General features: G+C 44.6%; 1 protein-coding gene across 3 annotated transcripts; it reads left to right on the top strand.

Moving 5' to 3' along the window:
• The first annotated feature begins 507 nt into the window (after window positions 1-507).
• On the top strand, window positions 508-21732 carry TMEM231 (transmembrane protein 231). Of its 3 annotated transcripts, none has more exons than XM_065925040.1 (8): window positions 508-742; window positions 849-1018; window positions 14855-14983; window positions 15574-15717; window positions 17778-17859; window positions 18958-19063; window positions 19424-19468; window positions 19881-21732. In XM_065925040.1, exons 1-8 carry the CDS (start codon window positions 604-606, stop codon window positions 19966-19968), a joined length of 903 nt encoding a protein of 300 aa, XP_065781112.1. In that variant the 5' UTR covers window positions 508-603; the 3' UTR covers window positions 19969-21732. The 3 variants fall into 3 exon arrangements, with proteins under 3 accessions (XP_065781112.1, XP_065781111.1, XP_065781110.1); XM_065925039.1 differs by having other exon boundaries at window positions 19424-19472; XM_065925038.1 differs by having other exon boundaries at window positions 513-742; window positions 19424-21732.
• Window positions 21733-22661: the final 929 nt, after the last annotated feature.

The following is a 22661-nucleotide window of genomic DNA, read 5'->3' as shown; positions in this document are numbered from 1 at the left end:
CCTAAAATAAGTAGCCTAAAGCTTGTGCCCAATCAAGATAGCAAAGTATAGCAGAGCTATACCGTAATTATTTTTTTTTCCCCTCGAAGAGCAGGGAGATAGGTCTGTTTCCGTATCTGCTCTGCTATGGAATATAGTGAAAGCGGTAGAAAATTTGGAAACAAATGGGCCTGGTTTGGTCTTAACCCAGGACCAAGTGTCTAGGACCACTGCCACATTTGTGTTTTCTGTTTGCCTCCAACGTAGGGTGTGCTGTGATTGGTTGGACTAAATATGCAATGAACCACATGGGGGATTAATAGATGTGACTATTAATAAATAGTCAACATTAATGAAAAACCTTATTTTACAAAAATGTTAACAACGGCCACGATTTTGGCGCACAGAAATGAGCTTTGGGAAGACGCGAGTACAGCGCGACCACAGTGCACTTGCGGGCCCCGCCCCGTTGGGCCCGCCCCCACTGAAGCCCTTCTGCTCGCTATTGGTCACTCTCCCTGGGCCCGTCGGTTGCCGTGGAGACCACGGCTATGGCAACCAGGAGAAGCCACACTAGGTCGACGCTCCGAAACCGCGTAGAGGCCTCGATCCCGCGCGCCGCTCATGGCGCTTTATGAGCTCTTCGCGCACCCGGTGGAGCGGGGCTACCGTGCAGGGCTCTGCTCCAAGGCGGCGCTCTTCCTGCTGCTGGCCGCCGCGCTCACGTACATCCCGCCGCTGCTGGTGGCCTTCCGGAGCCACGGTGAGTCTGCCCCCCGCCCCGGCCGGTGCGCGCCCCGCGGTCTTCCGTGGCTCCCGCGCCGCCTCCCTGATCCGGATCTCTGCGCCCCGCACTCTCGTTATCTCAGGGTTTTGGCTGAAACGGAGCAGTTACGAGGAGCAGCCAACCGTGCGCTTCCAGCACCAGGTGCTGCTCGTGGCCTTGCTAGGATCCGAGCCGGGCGGGTTCCTAGCCTGGAGCACGTTCCCCGCCTTCAACCGGCTGCAGGAGGGTCATCTGCGCGTCCCGCTCGTCTCCGTGAGTGCTTCCCGCCTGGGCCCGGCCGCGCAGACTGGGCTGCGGAGGGGATGGGCGGAGGTCGCGGACGGGCGGGAGACCCCGGTCCCCGTCCCGGGGGGCCCGGGGTGCGGCTTAAGGAGTCACGAACCCCAGACACGAACTTCTGTTTCCTTTCCTGGGGGCCTGTTTGTTGGTACTTCGGCTTCTTCAAGCTGTCCCCCGCCCCGGTAAAGCTGGCTGCTGCTGTCAGCGTCTCTGTTCTCTGCAAAGTCTCCAGCCCCTGGCATTTCTGTGGGCCTGGACCTTCCTGAGGGAATGGTGGTCGCGGAGTTTGTTACGTGAGTCGCGTTGTTGTTCATTCCCTAAGTCGTGTCCGACTCTCTGGTGGTGGTGGTGGTTTAGTAGCTAAGTCGTGTCTGACCCTTGCGACCCCATGGGCTGTGGCCCACCAGGCTCCTCTGTCCACGGGATTCTCCAGGCAAGAATACTGGAGTGGGTTGCCATGCCCTCCGCCAGGGGATCTTCCCGACCCAGGAATCAAACCCAGGTCTCCTTCATTATAGGCAGATTCTTTCCCAACTGAGCTATCAGGGAAGCCCGACTCTGTGAGCCCGTAAACTGCAGCACGCCAGGTTTCCCTGCCCTTCACCATCTCCGTGAGTTTGCTCAAACTCTTGTGCGTTGAGTCAGTGACGCCATGCATCTCATTCTCTGTTCTGGTTAATCACCCCGTTGTGCCGCTGAGTTGTGCCTGCGCCCACTGTCTGCGAGGAAAGGGCAGGCCATTTCAGGCGGACTGACACGTGGAAGCCGACGGGCTGTTTGGCTAACTGACCTCCAGAACGTCCTGCTGGCCAGGCCCGCCTCCCTGGGCTCACCTCCTTAGGTGCCGCTCAGTCCTGCTGCTGCCTGGGACTAAAATGAAGCATTTTACTGTCTGTCATGTAGTATCTGGTTCAAGTTAAGTGAGTGCTTCCTTTCCAGTCACCCCTTTAAACTCACTTTCTGAAAGCATTTTCCTTTGGAAGTAGGAAAATTCTGGATTTCCTTCTTCCAGAGTTGAATCTCTTTAGATATCTGAGATGATGGGCCTACATTCAGATTTCTGTAGCTGAAAAAATTTTTTTTCAGACTTTTTCCCCAGTAACTGAATAAAGTGGCCAAAAAAAATTTAAATGTGATTTGCCATAAATGAATAATCACAAACAAAATATGGTTCTGATTACTTTTTATGATTACTTTAATTTTTTTATAATTATAAAAATGCCTGCTTGTTGAAAATAGTAGAGTTACAGGTACATATAATGACATGAAATTAAAAGCTCAGTTTGGTACATGTATCTAGACTTGTTGATTAACCTTCATTTTAAGGTCTGCTAGGGGCTTCCCTGATGAATCAGTGGTAAAGAGTCCGCCTGCCAATGCAGGAGACTTGGGTTTGATCCGTGGGTCAGGAAGATCCCCTGGAGAAGGAAATAGCAACCCACTCCAGTGTTCTTCTCTGGGAAATCCCATGGACAGAGAAGCCTGGTGAGATATACAGTCTGTGTGGTTACAGAAGAACTAGACACAACTTAGTGACTAAACAACCAAATATTTCATGATATGGAAAGCTATAATGGATTTACCAGTTTCCTGTTGGTGGATTTTTTGTTTTTACTTTTTCACTATTAGAATATTGCAGTGAACAAGATTTTGAATAAATCATACACCTTTAAGCATCAAATTGTGAGGAATTGGAGTAGAAGTTGTTTGTTGAAATTGCAAAAATACATAGAAAACTAAGCAAGCAAATAAAATAATTATTAACTCCAGAAAAATAGAAAGGAAAAATAATCAGAGTTATGAATAGGATTTCAGTTCAGTTCAGTCGCTCAGTCATATCCGATTCTTTGTGACCCCATGAACTTCAGCACACCAGGCCTTCCTGTCCATCACCAACTCCTGGAGTCTACCCAAACTCATGTCCATTGAGTCATTGATGCCATCCAACCATCTCATCCTCTGTCATCCCCTTCTCCTCCTGCCCTCAATCTTTCCCAGCATCAGGGTCTTTTCAGATGAGTCAGTTCTTTGCATCAGGTGGCCAAAGTATTGGAGTTTCAGCTTTAGCATCAGTCCTTCCAATGAACACCCAGGACTGATCTCCTCTAGGATGGACTGGTTGGATCTCCTTGCAGTTCAAGGGACTCTCAAGAGTCTTCTCCAACACCACAGTTCAAAAGCATCGATTCTTTGGCGCTCAGCTTCTTTACAGTCCAACTCTCACATCCATACATGACCACTGGAAAGACCACAGCCTTGACGAGATGGACCTTTGCTGGCAAAGCAATGTCTCTGGTTTTTAATATGAATAGGATTTACATAATCATAATTAGGTGAACACTAAATGTTGACTAACAAAAGAAGAGTTTAACTCTTCTGGGGGTGTGGGGTAGGAAGAGGCAAAGAAAATTAAATCATCCCTCTCTGTGGGAAGACAATAGAGGATGCCTGAAACAGAAATTGAGAAGTGCCAATGCAAATGTTATTTAAAGACATGAAGGTACAATTCTAAATAATAAAGTAAATGGGGTGAATTTATTTGCTGTGTGGGTGGAAGCCTATTGGATTTTTTAACAAACATCATTGAACATTTTGATCCTTTAACTGATCAGGTCCTTTAAATTTATTTAAAAAATAGAACTGGAAAGGTGACTGTTGATGTGAGACCAGCATCAAGGTATGCTTCCTTTTCCCTGTAAACCCATGGTTCTACCCATGTTTCCTTTCCAACAGTAGAAGCAAAGGTGGTTGTTGTTTGTATTACAAACACACAAAAAATTAACTTGTTAGTTTTACTCTAGGTTAGCTTTCCCTGTCTTTTAAACTTTGGGTAGAAATTTTTTTTCTTTACATTTGTGTATTCTTATTTATCATATTCTCCTGGGTACTTGAGTCTTTAAGAAATAATCATGAAAACTTAAAATAGTCATGAAAACAAGGATACAGCATTAGGTTTCATTTTTGTGTTCTTTTCACTTGGTCGTCCACCATAAACTGGTTTGGCTCCCCAGTTGCATTACTAGCTAGCCTCTTATCTCTGTGACCAGAAGCCACTCCCTTGAGAGCACTGCCCACCAGGCCTCTCCTTCTGGCGTATGTGTGTTGCGATTTTATGAAGCTGAAACTGCTTCTTATTTTTATGGAACCCAGAGCTATCAATACTTTTTAATGCTGGGTAATTTTGCACCGTAAGACATAAAGCCAAAGTTCCTTTTTCTTAGTTTTTTTCCCTCTCCATTCCAAGCCTGTGTCTGTAAGTAAATTATGACCTTGTAATATGCAATCTTTCACAGTAAATTATTTGCTTACTTCTTGATTGACCTCTTGGTTTGAAAATAGTTTGAAATCATGAGATACAAATAAATGAATTAGAAGATATAAGGGAAGTACAAGAAAAAAAGTAAGTAAAAATTCAAGGAGAAAAAGAAGAATAACACAAGAAGTCTACCAGATATTAAACTACACCTTAAAGCTCTAATAAATAAAGTAGTGTGGTTTGTAGAATTGTATAAAATGTGGAAATGAACCCAAATATGACTTAGGTGGCATTTTTTAAAATATATATATATTTATTTATTTGGTAGTGCCAGGCCTTAGTTGTAGCATGTGGGATCTAGTTCCATGAGCAGGGATTGAACCCAGGCTCCTCTGCATTGGAAGCCTGGAGTCTTAGCCACTGGACCACCAGGGAGGTCCCCTAGGGTGGCATTTTAAATCAGTGAGTAAAGATGAAGCTAGTACTCAGAGATTGTATAGCAGAATTAAAGTCCAGGCCAAAATTAAATTTAAAATATGAAATCACAAAACTACTGAAACAAATGAGTGAAAACTTTTAGATTTCTCAGTATGGCATAAAAAGAAACTTTTTTGATAAATGCAAGTATAAAATAATTTTAAGAACTGTTGGCCTGATGAAAACCAAAAGCAAAGTCAAAACACAAAATGACAACTAGGGAAAAAAGTTTTACTATTTGTTTCACTTATAAAGGGCTAATTTTCCTAACATAAAGTGCCTCAGTTCAGTTCACTCAGTCATGTCTGATCCTTTTCGACTCTATGGACTGCAGCATGCCAGGCTTCCCTGTCCATCACCAGCTCTCAGAACTTGCTCAGACTCATGTCCATTAAGTTGGTGATGCCATCCAATCATCTCATCCTCTGTCGTCATCTTCTCTTCTTGCCTTCAATCTTTCCCAGCATCAGGGTCTTTTCCAAGGAGTCAGTTCTTCACATCAGGTGGCCAAAGTATTGGAGTTTCAGCTTCAGTATAAGTCCTTCCAGTGAATAATCAGGACTGATCTCCTTTAGGATGGACTGGTTGGATCTCCTTGCAGTCCAAGAGACTCTCAAGAATCTTCTCCAACATCACAGTTCAAAAACATCAATTCTTAAGCACTCAGCTTTCTTTACAGTCCAACTGTCACATCCATACATGACTACTGGAAGAACCATAGCTTTGACTAGACAGACCTTGTTGGCAAAGTAATGTCTCTGCTTTTTAATATGCTATCAAGGTTGGTCATAGATTTTCTTCCAAGGGGCAAGCATCTTTTAATTTCATGGCTGCAGTCTCCATCTGAAATGATTTTGGAGCCCAAGAAAATAAAGTCTGTCACTGTTTCCATTGTTTCCCCATCTATTTGCCATGAAGTGATGGGACCAGATGCCATGACCTTTGTTTTTTGAATGTTGAGTTTTAAGCCAGCTTTTTAACTCTGACCAACTATCTAGTTTTTAAAATGGGTAAAGAATATGGACAGTTCATAGAAGATGAAACATGCCACTGAATAAAAAAATCATATGCACAACCTAAAAGTTGAGTTATAATTTACGGCAGATATACTGAGGACTTCAAGCCCTGGAGGCTGCATCTCAAGTAACCCTGAGGAATCTGCTCAGAGGAGGTGAGGGAGGAGCTAGGATATTTTGGATAATTTGCAACAAAGGGCAAGTAGTAGGAACAAAGAGAAAGAAAGAAAGTGAAGTCACTCAGTCATGTCCGACTCTTTTCGACCCCATGGACTGTAGCCTACTAGGCTCCTCAGTCCATGAAATTTTCCAGGCAAGAGTACTAGAGTGGGTTGCCATTGCCCTCTCTGGGGGACCTTCCCAACTCAGGGATCGAACCTGCATTTCCGGCAGATGCTTTACCTTCTGATCCACCAGGGAAGATCTTGAATAAAAGAGAACTAGATCTCAAGTTAAGAATTTAAGGCCTTGCTATGTATGGGAAAATGCAAGAATTCGGGCTCAGTGAAATCAGTCCTTTGATATGTACCTCACTTATCTGGGGCCAGTATTCTGTGTTTTCACATCCTGAGTTTCCTCAGCGCTCACCTTCCATGGTGGCTGTAATAGCTGATGACTGTGATATCTTTTGTTTACTGATATAGGAAGCAATATTCTATTTCTCCACACATAACTCTTAAACATATGAAATCGCATTCATAATTAGGGAGATGCAAATTAAAGATAATTGAGATATCTTTTTTTAAAAAAATCTATCAAATAGGCAAAAATTGAGGTTTCCTAGCACTGTGGGCAAGATGCATACAAGCACTCCTGTATATCAGTGGTGGGAGTTTAGATTGTAGAGCATCTTTGAGGAACTGTTTGTCCATATTTGTCAAAATTACTGATTCATGTGCCTGTTTCTACTTCTAGTAAGGTATCTTAAGGTTTGTGCACACATGTGAAATGACATCTGAAAAAAGCTATGCATTGCAACATTGTCGGTAATATCAAAAGATGGCAAGCAACTTAATATAGTAATAGAAGACTCATTTTATTTTCTCTTTTTTTAATATAAATTTATTTTAATTGGAGGCTAATTACTTTACAATATTGTAGTGGTTTTGCCATACATTGACATGAATCCGCTACAGAGGTACATGTGTTCCCCATCCTGAACCCCCCTCCCACCTCCCTCCCTAGAAGACTCATTTTAAAAATTGTGTTACATTTACCTAGTGGAACAGATCACTTTCTTTTTGGATGAAGTTAGATTCATATATATGCAGTGCTTAGTTGCTCAGTCATGTCTGACTCTTTGCTACCCCATGGACTGTAGCCCGCCAAGCTCCTCTGTCCATGGAGATTCTCCAGGCAAGAATACTAGAGTGGGTTGCTGTGCCCAACTCCAGGGGATCTTCCCAACCCAGGGATTGAACCCAGGTCTCCCAAATTGCAGGCAGATTCTATACCATCCAAGCCAACAGGGAAGCCCAAGAATGCTGGAGTGGGTAGCCTATCCCTTCTCCAGGGGACCTTCCTGACCCAGGAATTGAACCGGGGTCTCCTGCTTTGCAGGCAGATTCTTTACCAGCTGAGCTACCAGGGAAGCCCGGATTTATATATACTGATACAGAATTACTCCAAGAGAAATTTTTAAGTATAAAAAAAATTGTATATAATATGCTTCCATTTGTATAAAAATAGAAAAAAATATATATGAATGTGTATATTCATATATTCATACATGCATGCTTCTGCTATCTCTGGAAGAATTCAAAAGAAACTGACAACACTGATTGCTCTGGAGGAGGAACTTAGGTTCAGTGGGAGAGAAATCTTTTCACTAAATAGCCTTTTGTTCCATGGGAATGTAATATATATTGAAGATTTTTAAATTACTGATACAGTGACAATTTTTAAAGGAAAAATTTAGAGAGTGCCTTGTTAAACAAAAGCAAACCAAAAAGCAGTAAAAAAGCATTTAAAAGCAGATAAGTATATAAAATGGCAGTTAATTAGGAAAATAGTTTGCAGTTCTTCAAAAAGTTAAACATAGTTACCATGTTTCCCAGCATCCTTACCCCTAGGAAGTTGTGTACCTCAGAAGTGAGGACAGTCTACACAGAAACTCGTGCACAAATATTCATAGCAGCCTTACTGATAATAACAAGAACAATTCTAAAAAAGTGGAAACAACTCACGCGTCCATCAGTGAGTGAGTGGACAACAAAATGTGTTATAGCCATACAATAGATCACTCAACCACAAAATGGAATGGAGTCATGATACAGGCTAACACATGGGTGAACTTTTTTTACTCAGTGAAAGAATCCAGCCACAATACAGTCCATGTTGTAGGATTCCATTTAGATGACATGTCCAGAATAGACAAACCTGTAGAGACAGGAGGCAGTGTAAGGACTCCAGGGACAGGGAATTAATTGGCATGGAGGAGAGACAGAGCAAGTGACTGCTAATGTGTATGTGATTACTTTTTGGGCTGATAGAATGTTTTGAAATTGGAATTACTGGTGATAAGTCGCACAACTTTTGTGAATACTCCAAAATCTACTGAATTGTATTGATAGAAAAAGGGTGAATTTTATATGTGAATTCTCTCTCAGTTTTTTTAAAAGCAGGTAGGCAAAACCCTGGTAATGTGCTTACAAACCATAGTAATAAAAATTGATATAGATTTACTGTGCCTCTGGCATAAGCTAAGCATTTTATCATTAGGTAACACATTTAAATTTGTCTACGTAGTACTTGGCCTTTAACAAGTACTTAGTAAAGTGTTAGCTGTTAATTTTTTTTTAACATATTACATTATCTCTAAGGCTCACAGTAACCTTTTGAGGTAGAGGTTATACCCCCGTTTACAGATGAGAAGAATGAGACTCAGAATTGACGTAATTTCTAGCTCTCAAGTGAGCAGTCAGGATACAGCTCATATTCCGTATCTTGTTCCCTATCTTGTACTCTTCACCCTTGGTGCAGCAAAATGCTTTTCTGACTCTGGATAAAGGTAGACTGACTACAGCCTGTCCAGGAAAGTGCCGGAAAGTGTTAAGAGCAGTGGTTTTAGATCAAAGTTTTGATGAAATGCTTGGAGGTGGCTTTGCAGTTGATAACTTGGGGAAATGCCTTGGAAGTCACAAATAGTTCACCTTGGACAGCGTCTCGATGCTTTTCACGCTTGAGAGACGAAAAAAGCACAGAATGACCTTTTTCCCTCAACGAGCCTGACTTGATTCTTAAGCATCTGTGACCCGTAAAATGTGGGACTGAAGGCTGTAGGAGGGTGCAGGGAGATGAGCGGAGCGAACTGGGTGGCAGACGTGTTCTTTCGCGTCTCTGAAATCGGAGTGTCTGCCTGTCGGTGGCGTCACAATAGCTTTTGACTGGAAGACAGGCTTGTCTGGGCCCCTTTGCCTACGCATGCGCAAACGTCAGACGTGCCAGCGCCAAAACTGGCAGAAGGGACATGAGCAACTTGAAAGAAACCCCCGGAGGGACTTCCCTGGCAGTCCAGTGGTTAAGAATCCAGCTCTCAATGCAGCGGACGAGAGTTCGAGCTCTGGTCGGGGAACTAAGATCCCACATGCAGGGGACAGCAACTCAGCCCCCAAGCCACAACTACTGAGCCCTCGCGCTGCAACTGAAGACCCCGCATGCCACGACTGAGACATGGAGCCCCCAAAAATAAATAGAAGAAGTGTTCTAAAAAAGAGACAATGGTAAAACATTTAACCCTAAGAACCAAATGAGAGGCAAGTAAGGGGAAGTTCAAGAGGCCCTTAAAAGTAGCACATAATTGGAAAGCCTGCTTTAGAACTCAGACCAATGGATTTTATTTCCCTTTGTGAATTTTTTTTAAATTCTCTAACACCGGAGAAGGAAATGGCAACTCACTCCAGTATTCTTGCCTGGAAAAGTCCATGGACAGAGGAGCCTGGCGGGCTGCAGTCCATGGGGTTATATGACTGAGCATGTGCGCATGAGGGTGGAGGGAGATGGGTTGGTAGCAATATAGTGGTAGAACTAAAAAAATAAATTAATTAAAAAAATAAATGCCCTAACACCAGTGGGCTGCATGGTACAAAGGACAAAGCTGCAGAGAAAAGTATGGATAATACTGAGTCAAAAAATGATTCAAAAGAATCAAAACATAAAGAAGTTTTAAGAATCCCTGGATCAATTTATTTTGCATATATTTTTCTATGTACATAAATATGATATATTAATATGCCTAGGTCTAAAAGCTCTCCCAATGAGTATAAAATAAATTCCCTGCATGATTAGAAAGCACTGTGTCACACAACAGTTTAACCAGAAGTATTTTTGCTTTTCTGGAGCGAAGTTGTTTCGGTCGTGTCTGACTCTTTGCGACCCTGTGGACTGAAGCCTCCCAGGCTCCTCTGTCCCTGGGATTCTCCAGGCAAGAATGCTGGAGTGGGTTGCCATGCCTTCCTCCATACCCTTAGATTCATTGAAGTATAGGTAGCAAGGATTTTATAAGTCTAGGAGACATGGAGTCGTGGTTCCTACCTTGCTGGAGAGCCAAAGACTGGTGTCAGAGAGCATTTTCAACATAGAAAGAAAAAGGGGGACACCCCAGTGATGACCAGTGCACGATAAAGTGGACACAGGTGTCGGCCAGGAAGTTAACCTTAAATAAAAGAATGTGACTCCAAAGAATAAAAGGTATGGGACTTTCCTGGTGGTCCAGTGGCTGGAAGTCTGCCTGCCAGTGCAGGAGACATGGATTCGATCCCTGGTCTGGGAGGATCCCACGTGCTGCGGGGCAGCTAAGCCCTTGCGCTACAACGACTGAAGCCCTTGCACCTGGAGCCCTTGCTCTGCAACAAGAAGAACCACTGCAATGAGAAGCTCATGCGCTGCAACTAGAGTAGCCCCTGCTCGCTGCAACTAGAGAAAGCTTGTGCCTAGCAAGACCCGGAGCAACCTAAAAGTAAGTAAATAATTTTTTTTAAAAAAGAACAAAAGGTATGAAAACAAGCAGGAGCCAAATAAAATTCCAACAAACTATCAAATAGTGTAGAATCCCTGATAAGGAAAAAATGTTCCAAGTCAGGGCACTCTGAAAACAATGGCACTAGTTAAATTCACAGCTATGCTTACAGTCAGATGCTTTGCTGGCTGTGAGGTCTTGTCTCAGCTCCGAACCCACCCCTCTGCTTTGTGGTGCTCACGTTGAGATGCTGAAACCCACATTATCCTCTGACAAATGGCTCCCTCTTAGGTTCTGCCAGTAGGGGGCATGGTAAGCCTTGTTCTGGGAGTGGCAGAAAACCGGAAATTACAGCCAGGGTGAAGAACCATCACAGGTGCGATGCAAACAGCAGGAGCACGTCCTTCCTCCAGCCTTATTGCCTGGCTCCATGGGTTCTCCCTCCAAGCTCCAAAGGTATCAGCCCTCCCTTTTTGAGGTCTGAGTCGCAGCTCCTTGAGACGTCCCAGCTTCTTCCTTTTCTTCTCCAGCCCTAGGTAGGCATCCTGCAAAAACTGTCCCCTTTTTTGCCTTTTTTCTCCTACTAATGCCTATGTTATCAATTATCTCCTATACTAAATTCCCCTGTTAAAACAGCTTGATTTTGTTTCTTTATTTCTGACTGGACCCTGAACGATACAGTTGGACTGATGGGCATTGACTAGACCCAGCAGTGCCTGCCTGTATTTATCCTATCTAGTATGTTAGTATTGGTTTCACAGATATCTGTAGAGGATTAACCTGTTTTAACCCCAGAAATCTTTGAAATTAGCATTCTTATTGGCTGTTATAGAATCAAGAGTCAGCAAACTTAAGTCTCAACCCCAGTTCTGTCATTGGGTTCTATACCCTGTTTTGACCTCAGTGTAGTTATATAAAGAGTATGATAGTACCTATCTCTCTAATTATTGCTAGTTATTATTAGTAATAAACTTCTAGGATATGCAGAGAAATGAGACAGGACAATCCATGGATATAGAGATTGCCACAAGTTGACATACACCTTAAAGAAATAGGGGGATGGTGTGTGTGATTTATGACTTCTCTTAGCCAGACACATCCACTGGATTTTATTTACTAACCTTGAACCTGTGTTAAAGAAGTACTAGCTTTGTAGCTTTGTAAAGAAGTACCTATCTTTGTAGCCGCTGCATTTTGTATTAAGCTTCATTTAAAGTAATGGAATTAGGGTTTCCCTCATGGCTCAGTGGTAAAGAATCCACCTGCCAATGCAGGAGACACAGGTTCGATCCCTGGTCTGGGAAGACCCCACATGCTGCAGAGCAGCTCAGCCCGGGCTCCGCAAATATCAGCCTGTGCTCTCGAACCCAGGAGCCACAGCCGCTGAAGCCTGAGTGCACTTGAGCCTGCGCTGCGCAGCAAGAGAGGCCAGCGCCATGGGAAGCCCTCACTCTGCAATTGGAGAGTAGCCCCCACTCCCCAAAGCTGGATAAAAGCTCGCAAAGCCCCGAAGGCCCAGCACAGCCAGATCAGTAAATACAGCCTTTATAAAAAGCAGGTGGAATTAAATGACTGATCCCATCCATGGTCCAGGTGATAGCACAGCGATGTAACCCACCTTACCAGCCTCAGGGGAGTGAGAGTCTTACTTGGTGACAGGTCCTCTGTGAGGAGGGCATGGCAACCCACTCCAGTATTCTTGTTGGAGAATCCCATGGACAAAGGAGCCTGGCGGACTACAGTCCACGGGGTCACAGAGCTGGACACGACTGAAGTACCTTGGCACGCAGGCACCTCTGTGGGAGAGGCATCATTTGCACGATCACTCATCGCCACGGCCCTGTATCAGCCTCGTCTTTCACTGTCTCCAGCTCATGAACTCTGCTCAGCTCCTCTGGCCTCATCTCAGCCTTGTAAACACTGACCCACTGTCACCCAGAGCACGTGCGTTTTGTTGGCCTGGATTAGTCTTTCTCAAGATGTTTCTGTACCTCATCACCTCACTTCATCTGACTTCTCAAACAGTCAGGTATTCCTGAATACTTTCTATATAAATTTCTGTTAAATTCTACCCTGATCTTCTCTGATTTTAGCTTGCTTCACTTTTCTTTGTGGCACTTAGCACTACCTGATGTCAGCACATTGTTTACTGACTTACACTCTGCCTCCCTGGCTGGGAATGGAAGCTCCATTATGGCGGGGACTTTGTCCATTTTGTTTGCCACTATATTCCCAGAACCTGAAGCAATGCCTGGCACCTCTGGCACATTGTAGGCCCAGAAAATATTTGATAGGTTAATGAGTGGATTTAACAGGTAGACGCCAACTATGGTACTGCACCAGATCTCTGTCCTCTGTGAATCTGGAGTGAAAGCATCCTGGTTTTTTTGCAAAAAGATCTTTCATAACCAACATCTGCTCCTTGAGTTTAAGTCTGGACATTTTAGTCCTGGAAACAGAACCAGATTTGAAGTCAGATATGTGGTTTCATATCCTGTCTTTACCAATACTAGCTGTACCCCATAAATCCTTTAATCTCCCTGAGACTTGATTTTCTCATATATGCAATGGGAATAGTAGTTGCTCTGCTTACCTTTGACTGATTGTAAAGGTCAAATGAAATGTGTTTCTCTCCCTCTGAGACTGTATGAGAGTCCAGATTCTTCTGGCATTTCCCTTCTGGCCACTATCCTTCTCTCTCAAAAGTTGTTGATCTTGTCTTCCTGTATAACCCTCAAGATCCAGAAAACTTATGGATCCACCACAGAGAGGTAACCCGACTTTGTCTTCCAAGTCTTCCCAGATATCAACTGAAAAAAAAAATGCTCAGGAAGACAAGGCAGCCTCTTTTCCATCCTACTCATAATTGCTGATACATAATTGCCTCGGTAACCTGATCATCAGCCCTGGAAACAGATATCCCTGTGCTGCACCTGCAAAGCCGACGGAATGAGACAGAGAAAATAGTATCCAGCAGAAGAGAGAGGGTAGACTTCTCTATAACAAGGCCCAGGATAAGGACATTATTGTCTAGAAGGAAAGAAATGATTGAAAGGTTCTGAAAACTGAGATAACTCCATCTCAAGCGACCTTATTAGCCTGAAAAAGAACAAAGAGTCTCTTCCCCCACATAAAGGTATGGAGGAAAACCACATGACTCAGTAGATGGGGAACTCGGGGGGGAGTATGCTGATACACCATCGTGGAATTCTCTGGGAACCTACCAACAGGCTCAGTTGTAACGAGGTCCAGAGTTACGCCATGGAATCATGTCCCCAGTGATTACTTCTCAGTGATCATCTCTCCTGCTCGTCCTCTTAGGGTCACTGTGAGGCGAGACTGGATTCTGGCAGTTTTTTATGAGCAATGATTTGTCTTTCTCCCTCCTTGGATCTCTGTTCTTACTGCTTTCATGTCCCTAATTTATAAAGTACCTATGGAGTCTTACTGCCTTACTGATTTTACTTAGCTTTCTTTTTTATTGTACTGATTGGTACTAAAAGATGCACTAGGTTTTAAAGCCCTGACATCAATCCAACTTTGAGAATCTGAAGCAAAGACATTGTGGTTAAAGAACATATAAACAGAGCCTGCTGTTTTTCTGCTGAGTCTGTTTGGGAAATGCAAAATGATTGAAATTTTTTCAAAATCTGTTCTTAGGTGCTATTTAAACCTTCCCTACAAACTCAGGCATATTTCTTAAAAGGAAAGAAAACACCAGCAACAAAACAAAAAAGATCAAATGAGACAACTGAAAAAGAATAATGCATCCAGATGTTACATTGCTTTTATTGCCGCTTCCAGGTCCCAACCAGTTTGGCCCTAGAATATTTGAGAAGTACAAGTGTGCAGTTCAGGGCCGTGTCTCTTTCCCCAGTATTGATCCACCTATAACTACTTGATGTTCTATTTTTCCTTTCGGTGAGAGATACAATGTCTGTGTGTGGCAGAGTCACTGTGTATGTCCAGCATACTCCACGCTGTGGAGTCCTCCTGGACTTATTAAGGACCAGGGTCATCAGCCTTTTTTGGAATTTCTAGGCTATGTGGAATCCTCCTGGACTTATTAAGGACCAGGGTCATCAGCCTTTTTTGGACTTTAGGCTAGAGAAGAAGACAGGAACCAGGACGGGAAAATGGATGTGCTGCACTTTGAACTGGAGCTCCCCCTGCAGCCCACGGAGCAGGTTCTAGGCGTGCAGCTCATCCTGACTTTCTCCTACCAGCTGCATGTGAGTTATCTCCCTTCTGTCTTTCTTTTTTTCATAGTTTTTTTTTTTTTTCTTTTTTTACTATTTATTTATTTTTAGGCTGTGCTGGGTCTTCATTGCTGTGCGTGAGGTTTCTCTAGTTGCGGTGGCTTCTCTTGGTTTGGAGCACGGGCTCTGGCTTTAGTTGCTCTGCAGCATGTGGAATCTTCCTGGACCAGGGATCAAACCCATGTCCCCTGTATTGGCAGGCAGAGTCTTACTCTGCACCACCAAAGAAGTCCTCCCTTTTGTCTTTCAATAGAACAGGGCCCCCCTTTCCGATTTCTGGGAAAACTCGCACTGCAGAAGACTCTTTGCAGAAGTGTCATTTAGGATTTAGCCGCCAAAGCTAAATTTGAATGTTTTTTGTGGAGGTCACATTAATTTCCATGAGCTATTAATTTCCATGAGCTATTAATAGCTCCAGGGGTTCTGGGCAGAGCGCTTCCTGCATGGCTAAGCTCGGCACTGGGGGATGGCTTAGGCTTCAACCGCAGATGGGTGATGCTCAGAGCCCACAGCCATTCGGATCTGACTGAAATTGATATGGTCTCTCTTTCTAATGATTTCAGAGGATGTCGACATTCGTGATGCAGAGCATGGCATTTCTCCAGTCCTCCTTCGCTGTTCCGGGGTCCCAGTTATATGTGAATGGAGACCTGAGGCTGCAGCAGAAGCAGCCCCTCAGCTGTGGTGGCCTGGACGTCCGGTACAATGTAGGGACACTTCCTCCTGCCGTCTCTTTTGCTTCTATATTGTACTGTTTATCAAGTGCTTTGAAGAGGGAGCAAGTAACATTGGAAATAGCACTTCTCTCTGAGTGGAACAGAAAAGGATCTCTGAGGAATTCTTTCCGTGAATCCTTTTGAAATATGGAGACAGATATCCCTGTTTACATCTTTAAAAAAGAGGGAGAAGAATCTTTGTCTTTATCTAAGAATTGAATTGTTTATAGTTTTGGGGTATGCAAGCACACACAGTGTATTTCAGGTGATCTTTCTCAGTTCACGTTAAAGATTTGAAAAAGCCTACTAATCACTGTTTGCTAAGCTTGTAAGATAGGCCAGCCTGAGTTAAGAGGTATGAATACATCGTCTCATTCAGTCATCACAGCAGCCTCATGAGACGCCTTCAGTTGCCGTCCCTGCTCTCCAGCTGCGTGTCCTGGCACCTTCCCCCTTGCTCCTTTCTAGCCTTGGGGTCCATTTTGCTGTCCCTCAAACCTACGAAGCAGCTCCTGCCTCAGGGGTTTTGCACTTAACTCTTCATCTAGCAAGTATCCACATCGCTTACCCTACTGCTCCGTCTGGTCCCTGTTCAAAGCTCCTGAGCACAGTCCTTCCTTGACACGCCTTCTAAAGAACATCCACCTGTCCCTCCATCATCCCTCACCCAGGTTTACTCTTAACCTTTACCTGAAATATTAAAGGGAGGTTTCCAGTTTGTTCATTTGCCATCTCCCTCAGTGGTAAAGGGGCTTCCCTTGTGGCTCAGCTGTAAACAATCCGCCTGCAATGCGGGAGACCTGGGTTCGATCCCTGAGTTGGGAAGATCCCCTGGAGAAGGGAAAGGCTACCCCTCCAGTACTCTGGCCTGGAGAGTCCCATGGACTGTATAGTCCGTGGGGTCGCAAAGAGTCAGACACGACTTTCACTTTCAGCGATGAAAGCTCTGCTGTCTTCTGTGTTCTCTCGCCCCAGCACTTAACACAGTGACTGCCCAAGTATGCACTCAGAATTGATGAGAGAATGAATTCTCATTTCACACATGAGAAAACTGGAGCCTACAGGGATTGATTAATTTCCCCAAAGCCCGAAGAGCCACGAACGGTCTGTCTGAGACCAGGACTCATACATGCGATCACTTGTCACAAACCTTTATGTTATCACAAGGAGACCCATATAAGTTGGACTACTTTTGAAACTTAATAGGAAATGTTATCAGTTACTATAACCAGGACTGTCCCAGATAAACTGGGATTCATGGTCACCATAACCATAACCATTATCAACATACTATTTTTTTTTTAACAGGAGGGACTATAAAATATAAATTTAATGTGCTGTGCTTGGTCTCTCAGTCTTGTCCAACTCTTTCCGACCCTATGGACTGTAGCCCACCAGGTTCCTCAGTCCATGGGGATTCTCCAGGCAAGAATACTGGAGTGGGTTGCCATTCCCTCCTCCAGGGGATCTTCTGACCCAGGGATCAAACCCAGGTCTGCACACATTGCAGGTGGATTCTTTACCATCTGAGCTACCAGGGAAGCCCATGTTATGTCAGCAGGAATGTGATACTAGAGAACTGCTCTCTCACGTCTTCAAAGGATTATGTGCTTATTACTATGTGTGCACTTTATCCTCTTTCCATTTCTGCATTTCGAAGAGATCTATTAGGGAGCATCCAGACAAGATCAAGAAAAGAGACAAAGGGGTTGAAAACGTAGTCTCTTAGAAAAAATTAGAAGAATCATTTCTCCCGTTGGAATAGAGAGGGGAATTAATATAAGTAGCTTTAAAACCCGTGAAAGATGGATATTGACCCCTTGTTTCCTTCCCTCTAGAAAGAAAGACTGAAAGTGAATGACTTAAATTGTTTCAAAAGAGTTCATTCATCTTTGAAGAACAGATTATCCATGCTGGAATAGGCCCCCAAGTGCAAGAGAGTGGCCTCTGAGATCAGCCTGGGTGGGAGCAGGGGTTAGAAAAACCAGGAACGCAAGTCTCTTGCATGCTTATACCACCTGCTCACACCACACCCTCCCGCCGCGTCCCAGGTGTCCGTCATCAACGGGACCAGTCCGCTTGCCAGTGACTACGACCTCACCCGCATTGTTGCTGCCTATCAGGAAAGGAACGGTGAGTCCTGTGGACAGCTCTTCCAGCTGCTTCTCAAGGACTTTGCAGGTTAATGAGGGTATTGGAAACAAACAGAATTAGAGCCCTTGTCATATCAAAATGTCAAAACCAGTGAATGCTCAACTATGGAAGGTGAATAGGTTGCTCAGAATTTGTTCGTTTTCTCCTGATCCAGAGACCTACAAACTAACCATCCCCTCCACTGCTCCTCTGGTCCGGCAGGTTAGTGCCAATTCACTGCCATATTCATCCCACCGCTGGTTTCGTGGGTTTATGTGTATACATATATAAGTTGCTTCCCACAGCACACCTGTAAGAAAAGCCAAAGACAAGTTGCTCTCCACAGTGTTCAGATGGAAACAGGGAACGCAAGTGACTCACTGCATATCAGCAGCTGAAGAAGGAGAAAGCACCCAAGATTCTGGCTGAAAGGCAGAGGGTGCCCAGGGCCTCCAAGAGGCAAGACCTGAGTGCATGCTTGGCTCAGCATTTCTGGTTGCTTGGTGGTCTGAGGTTTCCTCTAAAGGAACCTAAAGCATTACTTGGCAACCAGACATCATAGATACAATACACAGACATTTAACAAGTCGGGACCGCAATTCCAGTATTTCTTTCTGGTTTTATGTAATACATGAGCAGCTTTATTCCAAAAATAAAGGCATTTTAGAACACGACTTAAAAACATTTATCTGCAAATCAACTTTTCTCCCTTAATTCCTTCCAGTTGTTGTCCATATGCAGAGTTTTTATACAGCTCCTGTCACAGTTTAGAGACAGTTTTTGTCTTCTGTACTTTGTAATATAAATATGTCCCCCACACCGCAACAAAGTTTTCATTGGTTTTCTTTTTAGAGGTAACATAGTATTCCTTTGCTTAGACAGTTGTAGAACACAGACTGTTTTTAACATCCTTTGACAAGTGTTTTAACAAATACTATGTGAGCAGCTTTGAACATTCAATTTCTCTTTCCTTTTGAATTATTTCTTTGGAATGTGTTCTGAAGTGTAGAGTTGGCCTGGGAGGTCAGAGTATTTTATAGCCCTCAATATTTACTGCCAAGGAGAGCATTCATGGATTAACTCCTCATTGTGTTGCAGTAACCACCATCCTGACTGACCCCAGCCCCATCTGGCTGGTGGGAAGGGCTGCAGAAGCTCCATTTGTGGTTAATGCAGTCATCCGATACCCCGTGGAAGTCATTTCATATCCTTTCTGTTAAAGGGCCAACAGTAGCTGGGTTTCAAAAAAGAGGATTCCTCAGATGTCTCAAGAAGGAACAGATGTGGGAAGCCTCAGACTGGAAATTGCTGCAGTGGTAGTCCCCCACAAATGACTCTGTCTGTCTGCAGTTCATACGGGAAAAAATATTCATTTCCTGTTCATATGTCCTTTTGAGCAATTCTTCTAGGTCAGAATCATACATATTTATATCTTAATAATCTTTGATTGTCTCTCTTATCTTAAGGGTATTTGAAACATTTTTTGTGATTTTCTGTATAAACTAACCCTTTGGTGTAACATGTATATAGAAAATGTCATCTGTGACTCCTTAACTGTTGGTACTTATCTACCAGGATTCTGGGAAATGATAAAGTTCGCCTGGATCCAGTATGTCAGTATCCTACTTATCTTCCTGTGGGTGTTTGAAAGAATCAAAAGATTTGTGTTCCAAAATCAGGTGGTGACCACAATCCCTGTAACAGCTATGCCCCAGGGAGAACTGTATAAGGAGCATTTATCGTAAGAAGACCCTTTCTGAAAACTCTAAGCAAGACCTTGGCCACCTCGCTGTTGTCTTCTGAGAACTGCCATCTTACGAAATTTCTGAAAGAGTCCATGGACACTTGCCCCCATGTGTGCTTTTACCATCAGAGACAAAGAACAATCCTTTCTAATTTTCCTCTACACAAATTCTATATGTCCTAAGCATCTGCAGAGATAATCAGGGACTAGTTTGTAGAAATGTTTCTGAGGGTTCCCCAAGGCTATAATTTGCTTTTGTTTGTGTTTTTCGCCTCAGACTTGGATCTCCAGAGGAAACTACAGTCAGTTCAGACAGCTTGGAAAGAGTCCCATCTCTGGTGAAGCAAAGACTTTTCCTCTCTTGAACTGAGAAGCATGCTGTGCGTTTCTTCCCCCTGTCGTAAACCAGGTTTTCCTCTTTGCAGGGCTCTCTGGGGATAGATACGCAATCATCAGCACTTTCCACTCCTGGGCGTCTAAATTTCCGCTCAGCACTGGTTTCTAGAACTGAGAGGCCTTTAACCGGCGATCTGGAGGGGGAGAGGGGAGCGCTCGGGCCACATGTGCGCGCGGGCGGGCGCCGTGAGGACACGCGGCCCTGCGTCCACCTGCCGCGTCAAACAGACGGGGGTCTGTGGCAGCCCTGCCGAGCAGCCCTTGATCCCGCCCGCCGGGGCGGCTCTTGGTCTCCGGCTGAGCCCCTGGAATAGCAGACCGCGGTCAGCAGGGCTGCTGCGGGCACAGGCCCTCAGCGACAGCGGGGGAGTGAGCCGTGCAACAACAGGTCCTTTCTCCCTGGCCCTCGCCCAGCAGGCTGCCCACTTGCCACGCTTCCTCCTCGACAGCCCTCCCCCGCTTGAAGAGGACAGAGGAGCTGTTGTTGCTATTGGCTCCTGCCGCCTGACAACCACAGAGGTTACTTGGAGGGCTAGCGGGAAGCCCGCGACTTGAGTTTCCTCTGCCTCAGGAACAGGGTGCCCATCATAGAGGGCCGCTTTGGGGAGGACACACAGCAGCCGGGAGGGCGCAGAGGATGCCAGCCGCGCAGCCCATTCCGGGCCTGGCCGTCAGCGGAATGAGACGCTGTTCAGCTGGATCACCCTGGTGACTCTGAGCGTCTGCCGCAGAGACACGGAATGGGCCTCTGTCTTGAGTGGACCAGGGATTTTCCATTCACACTCTAAGGACCGCTGGGCCTGCTTTATGACCCCCTGCTTTCACTGGTAGTGGAAGGACACACCCTCTGAGATCCGCACTTAACACCCATCCACACACACCTCTTGAGTTTTTATTTCCAAGGCACCTTTTCTTCCAGGCTGACCAAAATAAGAACTTTGGAAACAAAGCTGTTTTGAAGTATTTAAGCACAAAAAGATCCTAACACTGGTCCCTCTGCCTTTTAATATTTTGAGCTGTTTATATGCCTAGAGTTGTTGTTGTTTTTTTCTTCCCTGAGATTTAAATAAAAAAGAGTTTCTGGTTTGAATCACCAAAAAGTTAATGAAATATGGAAAGAGAGCTGAAGATGTATCTCAACACGGATTCGTATTTTATTAAATTATTTTTCATGCCAAACATGTATAAAGAACCATGATGTTTTGTAACTTTATAATTAAAATGTTCAAACTGGAAGGTTCCATGAGGCTCTCCAGAGGGGCAGGGTATTTGGAAAAGGGAGGATGGGGAGGCCAGAAGTTGTGCACACTTCTCCTCACTCACCAACAGCCTTGTTTTGCCAGGGCTCTGCCCAAAGACTTTGGAGCTTTTGTTAACTCTTTGGCAAAAACCTTCTGGCCCCACCCCAAGTAAATGTGAGTTTTTGGTGGAATCCACATGGCATGTGAAAATCACAGGCTGGAAAATTACAACTGCTTCTGGTGGATACCAGATTGTTTACAGATCAGATGTTGGTGGCTTCTGAAGATGAACCACACTGTATAGTTGCAGGGGAAAGGTGGGAAATATACAGAAGTTTATCAACTGGGCTGTAACCCATAGCTGTGTCAGGGTCTAAGACAATATTTGGCAGGGTGGAATCTCTTATCTTGTCAAATGATTATCCAGTTTCTATTTGAATCAGATGAGGTCCTATCATCTAAGGATAATAAAGCCTTCTTTCTTTCTCTTCATGTTCATGCTTTGTAAAAGAAGTTTTATTTCTTTGTGACCATGTAAGTTCTAAATGCCTATGGGGGGAAACGTGTAATTACAGAAACCTAAAGAAAATGAGTTGTCTGTAAATTGCTCTTTGCATTCTGACACACATCCTTTTAATTTTTTGCCTTTTTTTTTTTTTTTTTTTTTTTTTTTGCTGTCATAAATGACATTTCTATCAACCGTGCATATAAATCCTTTTTGTTAGTTTTATTTCCTTAAGACAGAGCCTAGAAAGAAATAATGAGTTCAAAAACTTTCTTAAGGATTTTAAATCATCTCGCCAAACCGAATCCTGCAAAGAATGTGCTAATTTATAGTTCCAGGCGCAGAAATCTTTTTAGGGCGCACCAGGGACTACAAGAGATCAGAATTCTCCATCTTGTTCAGATACTTGGACTCTGTTATCTGTAGAGGGAAATAACATCTTTATTTACTGAAAGATACCCGGTATTTACCCGGACCTGCAAGTCTCCAGCTCCTGAGGGCCACCTGGTGTCCCGGCCCCTCTCAGCCCGGCTAGTGCGCGGGGCCCCGCCATCCAGGTGACCCAGGCTTGGCTGAGGCCGAGGCCGGGAGCTTGGGAAGCAGTTTGGATTCCTTTGGCTGCGAGGATGCCACCGAGAGCGAGCAGGGGCAAAATAAAGATTCGGTTTCTTTCACAAGGGCCTTTTGTGTTCCCAGGAGCCTCCCTTCTCTGGGGATTGATCGGAGGGGGAAACACTTCTTTGGTCAACGAGTGGGATGAGAAGCGACGCGGTGGGCTCCCCCTGACACCCCGCGCCAAGCCACGCGCCCCTGGCTGCCACCCCCCCCGCCCCCGGCCCACCTGCGCCCTCCTCTCCGGGGCTCGCCCGCGCCCGCCCGGGGCGACCGCCCCTCCCCCGAGGCGTGGCCCCTCGGC

The sequence above is a fragment of the Muntiacus reevesi genome, chromosome 2, assembly GCF_963930625.1.
Source record: "Muntiacus reevesi chromosome 2, mMunRee1.1, whole genome shotgun sequence".
Taxonomy (NCBI): Eukaryota; Metazoa; Chordata; class Mammalia; order Artiodactyla; family Cervidae; genus Muntiacus; species Muntiacus reevesi.
This window is presented reverse-complemented; position numbering and strand designations above follow the sequence as displayed.

Excerpts from the sequence above, each read along its gene's own strand:
- TMEM231 (XM_065925038.1), top strand. The coding sequence starts at position 604 with ATGGCGCTTTATGAGCTCTTCGCGCACCCGGTGGAGCGGGGCTACCGT. Across the intron at positions 1,019-14,854 it reads TGCGCGTCCCGCTCGTCTCC|GCTAGAGAAGAAGACAGGAA; the intron begins GTGAGTGCTTCC and ends TTTGGACTTTAG. Across the intron at positions 19,064-19,423 it reads TACCCCGTGGAAGTCATTTC|TTATCTACCAGGATTCTGGG; the intron begins ATATCCTTTCTG and ends AACTGTTGGTAC.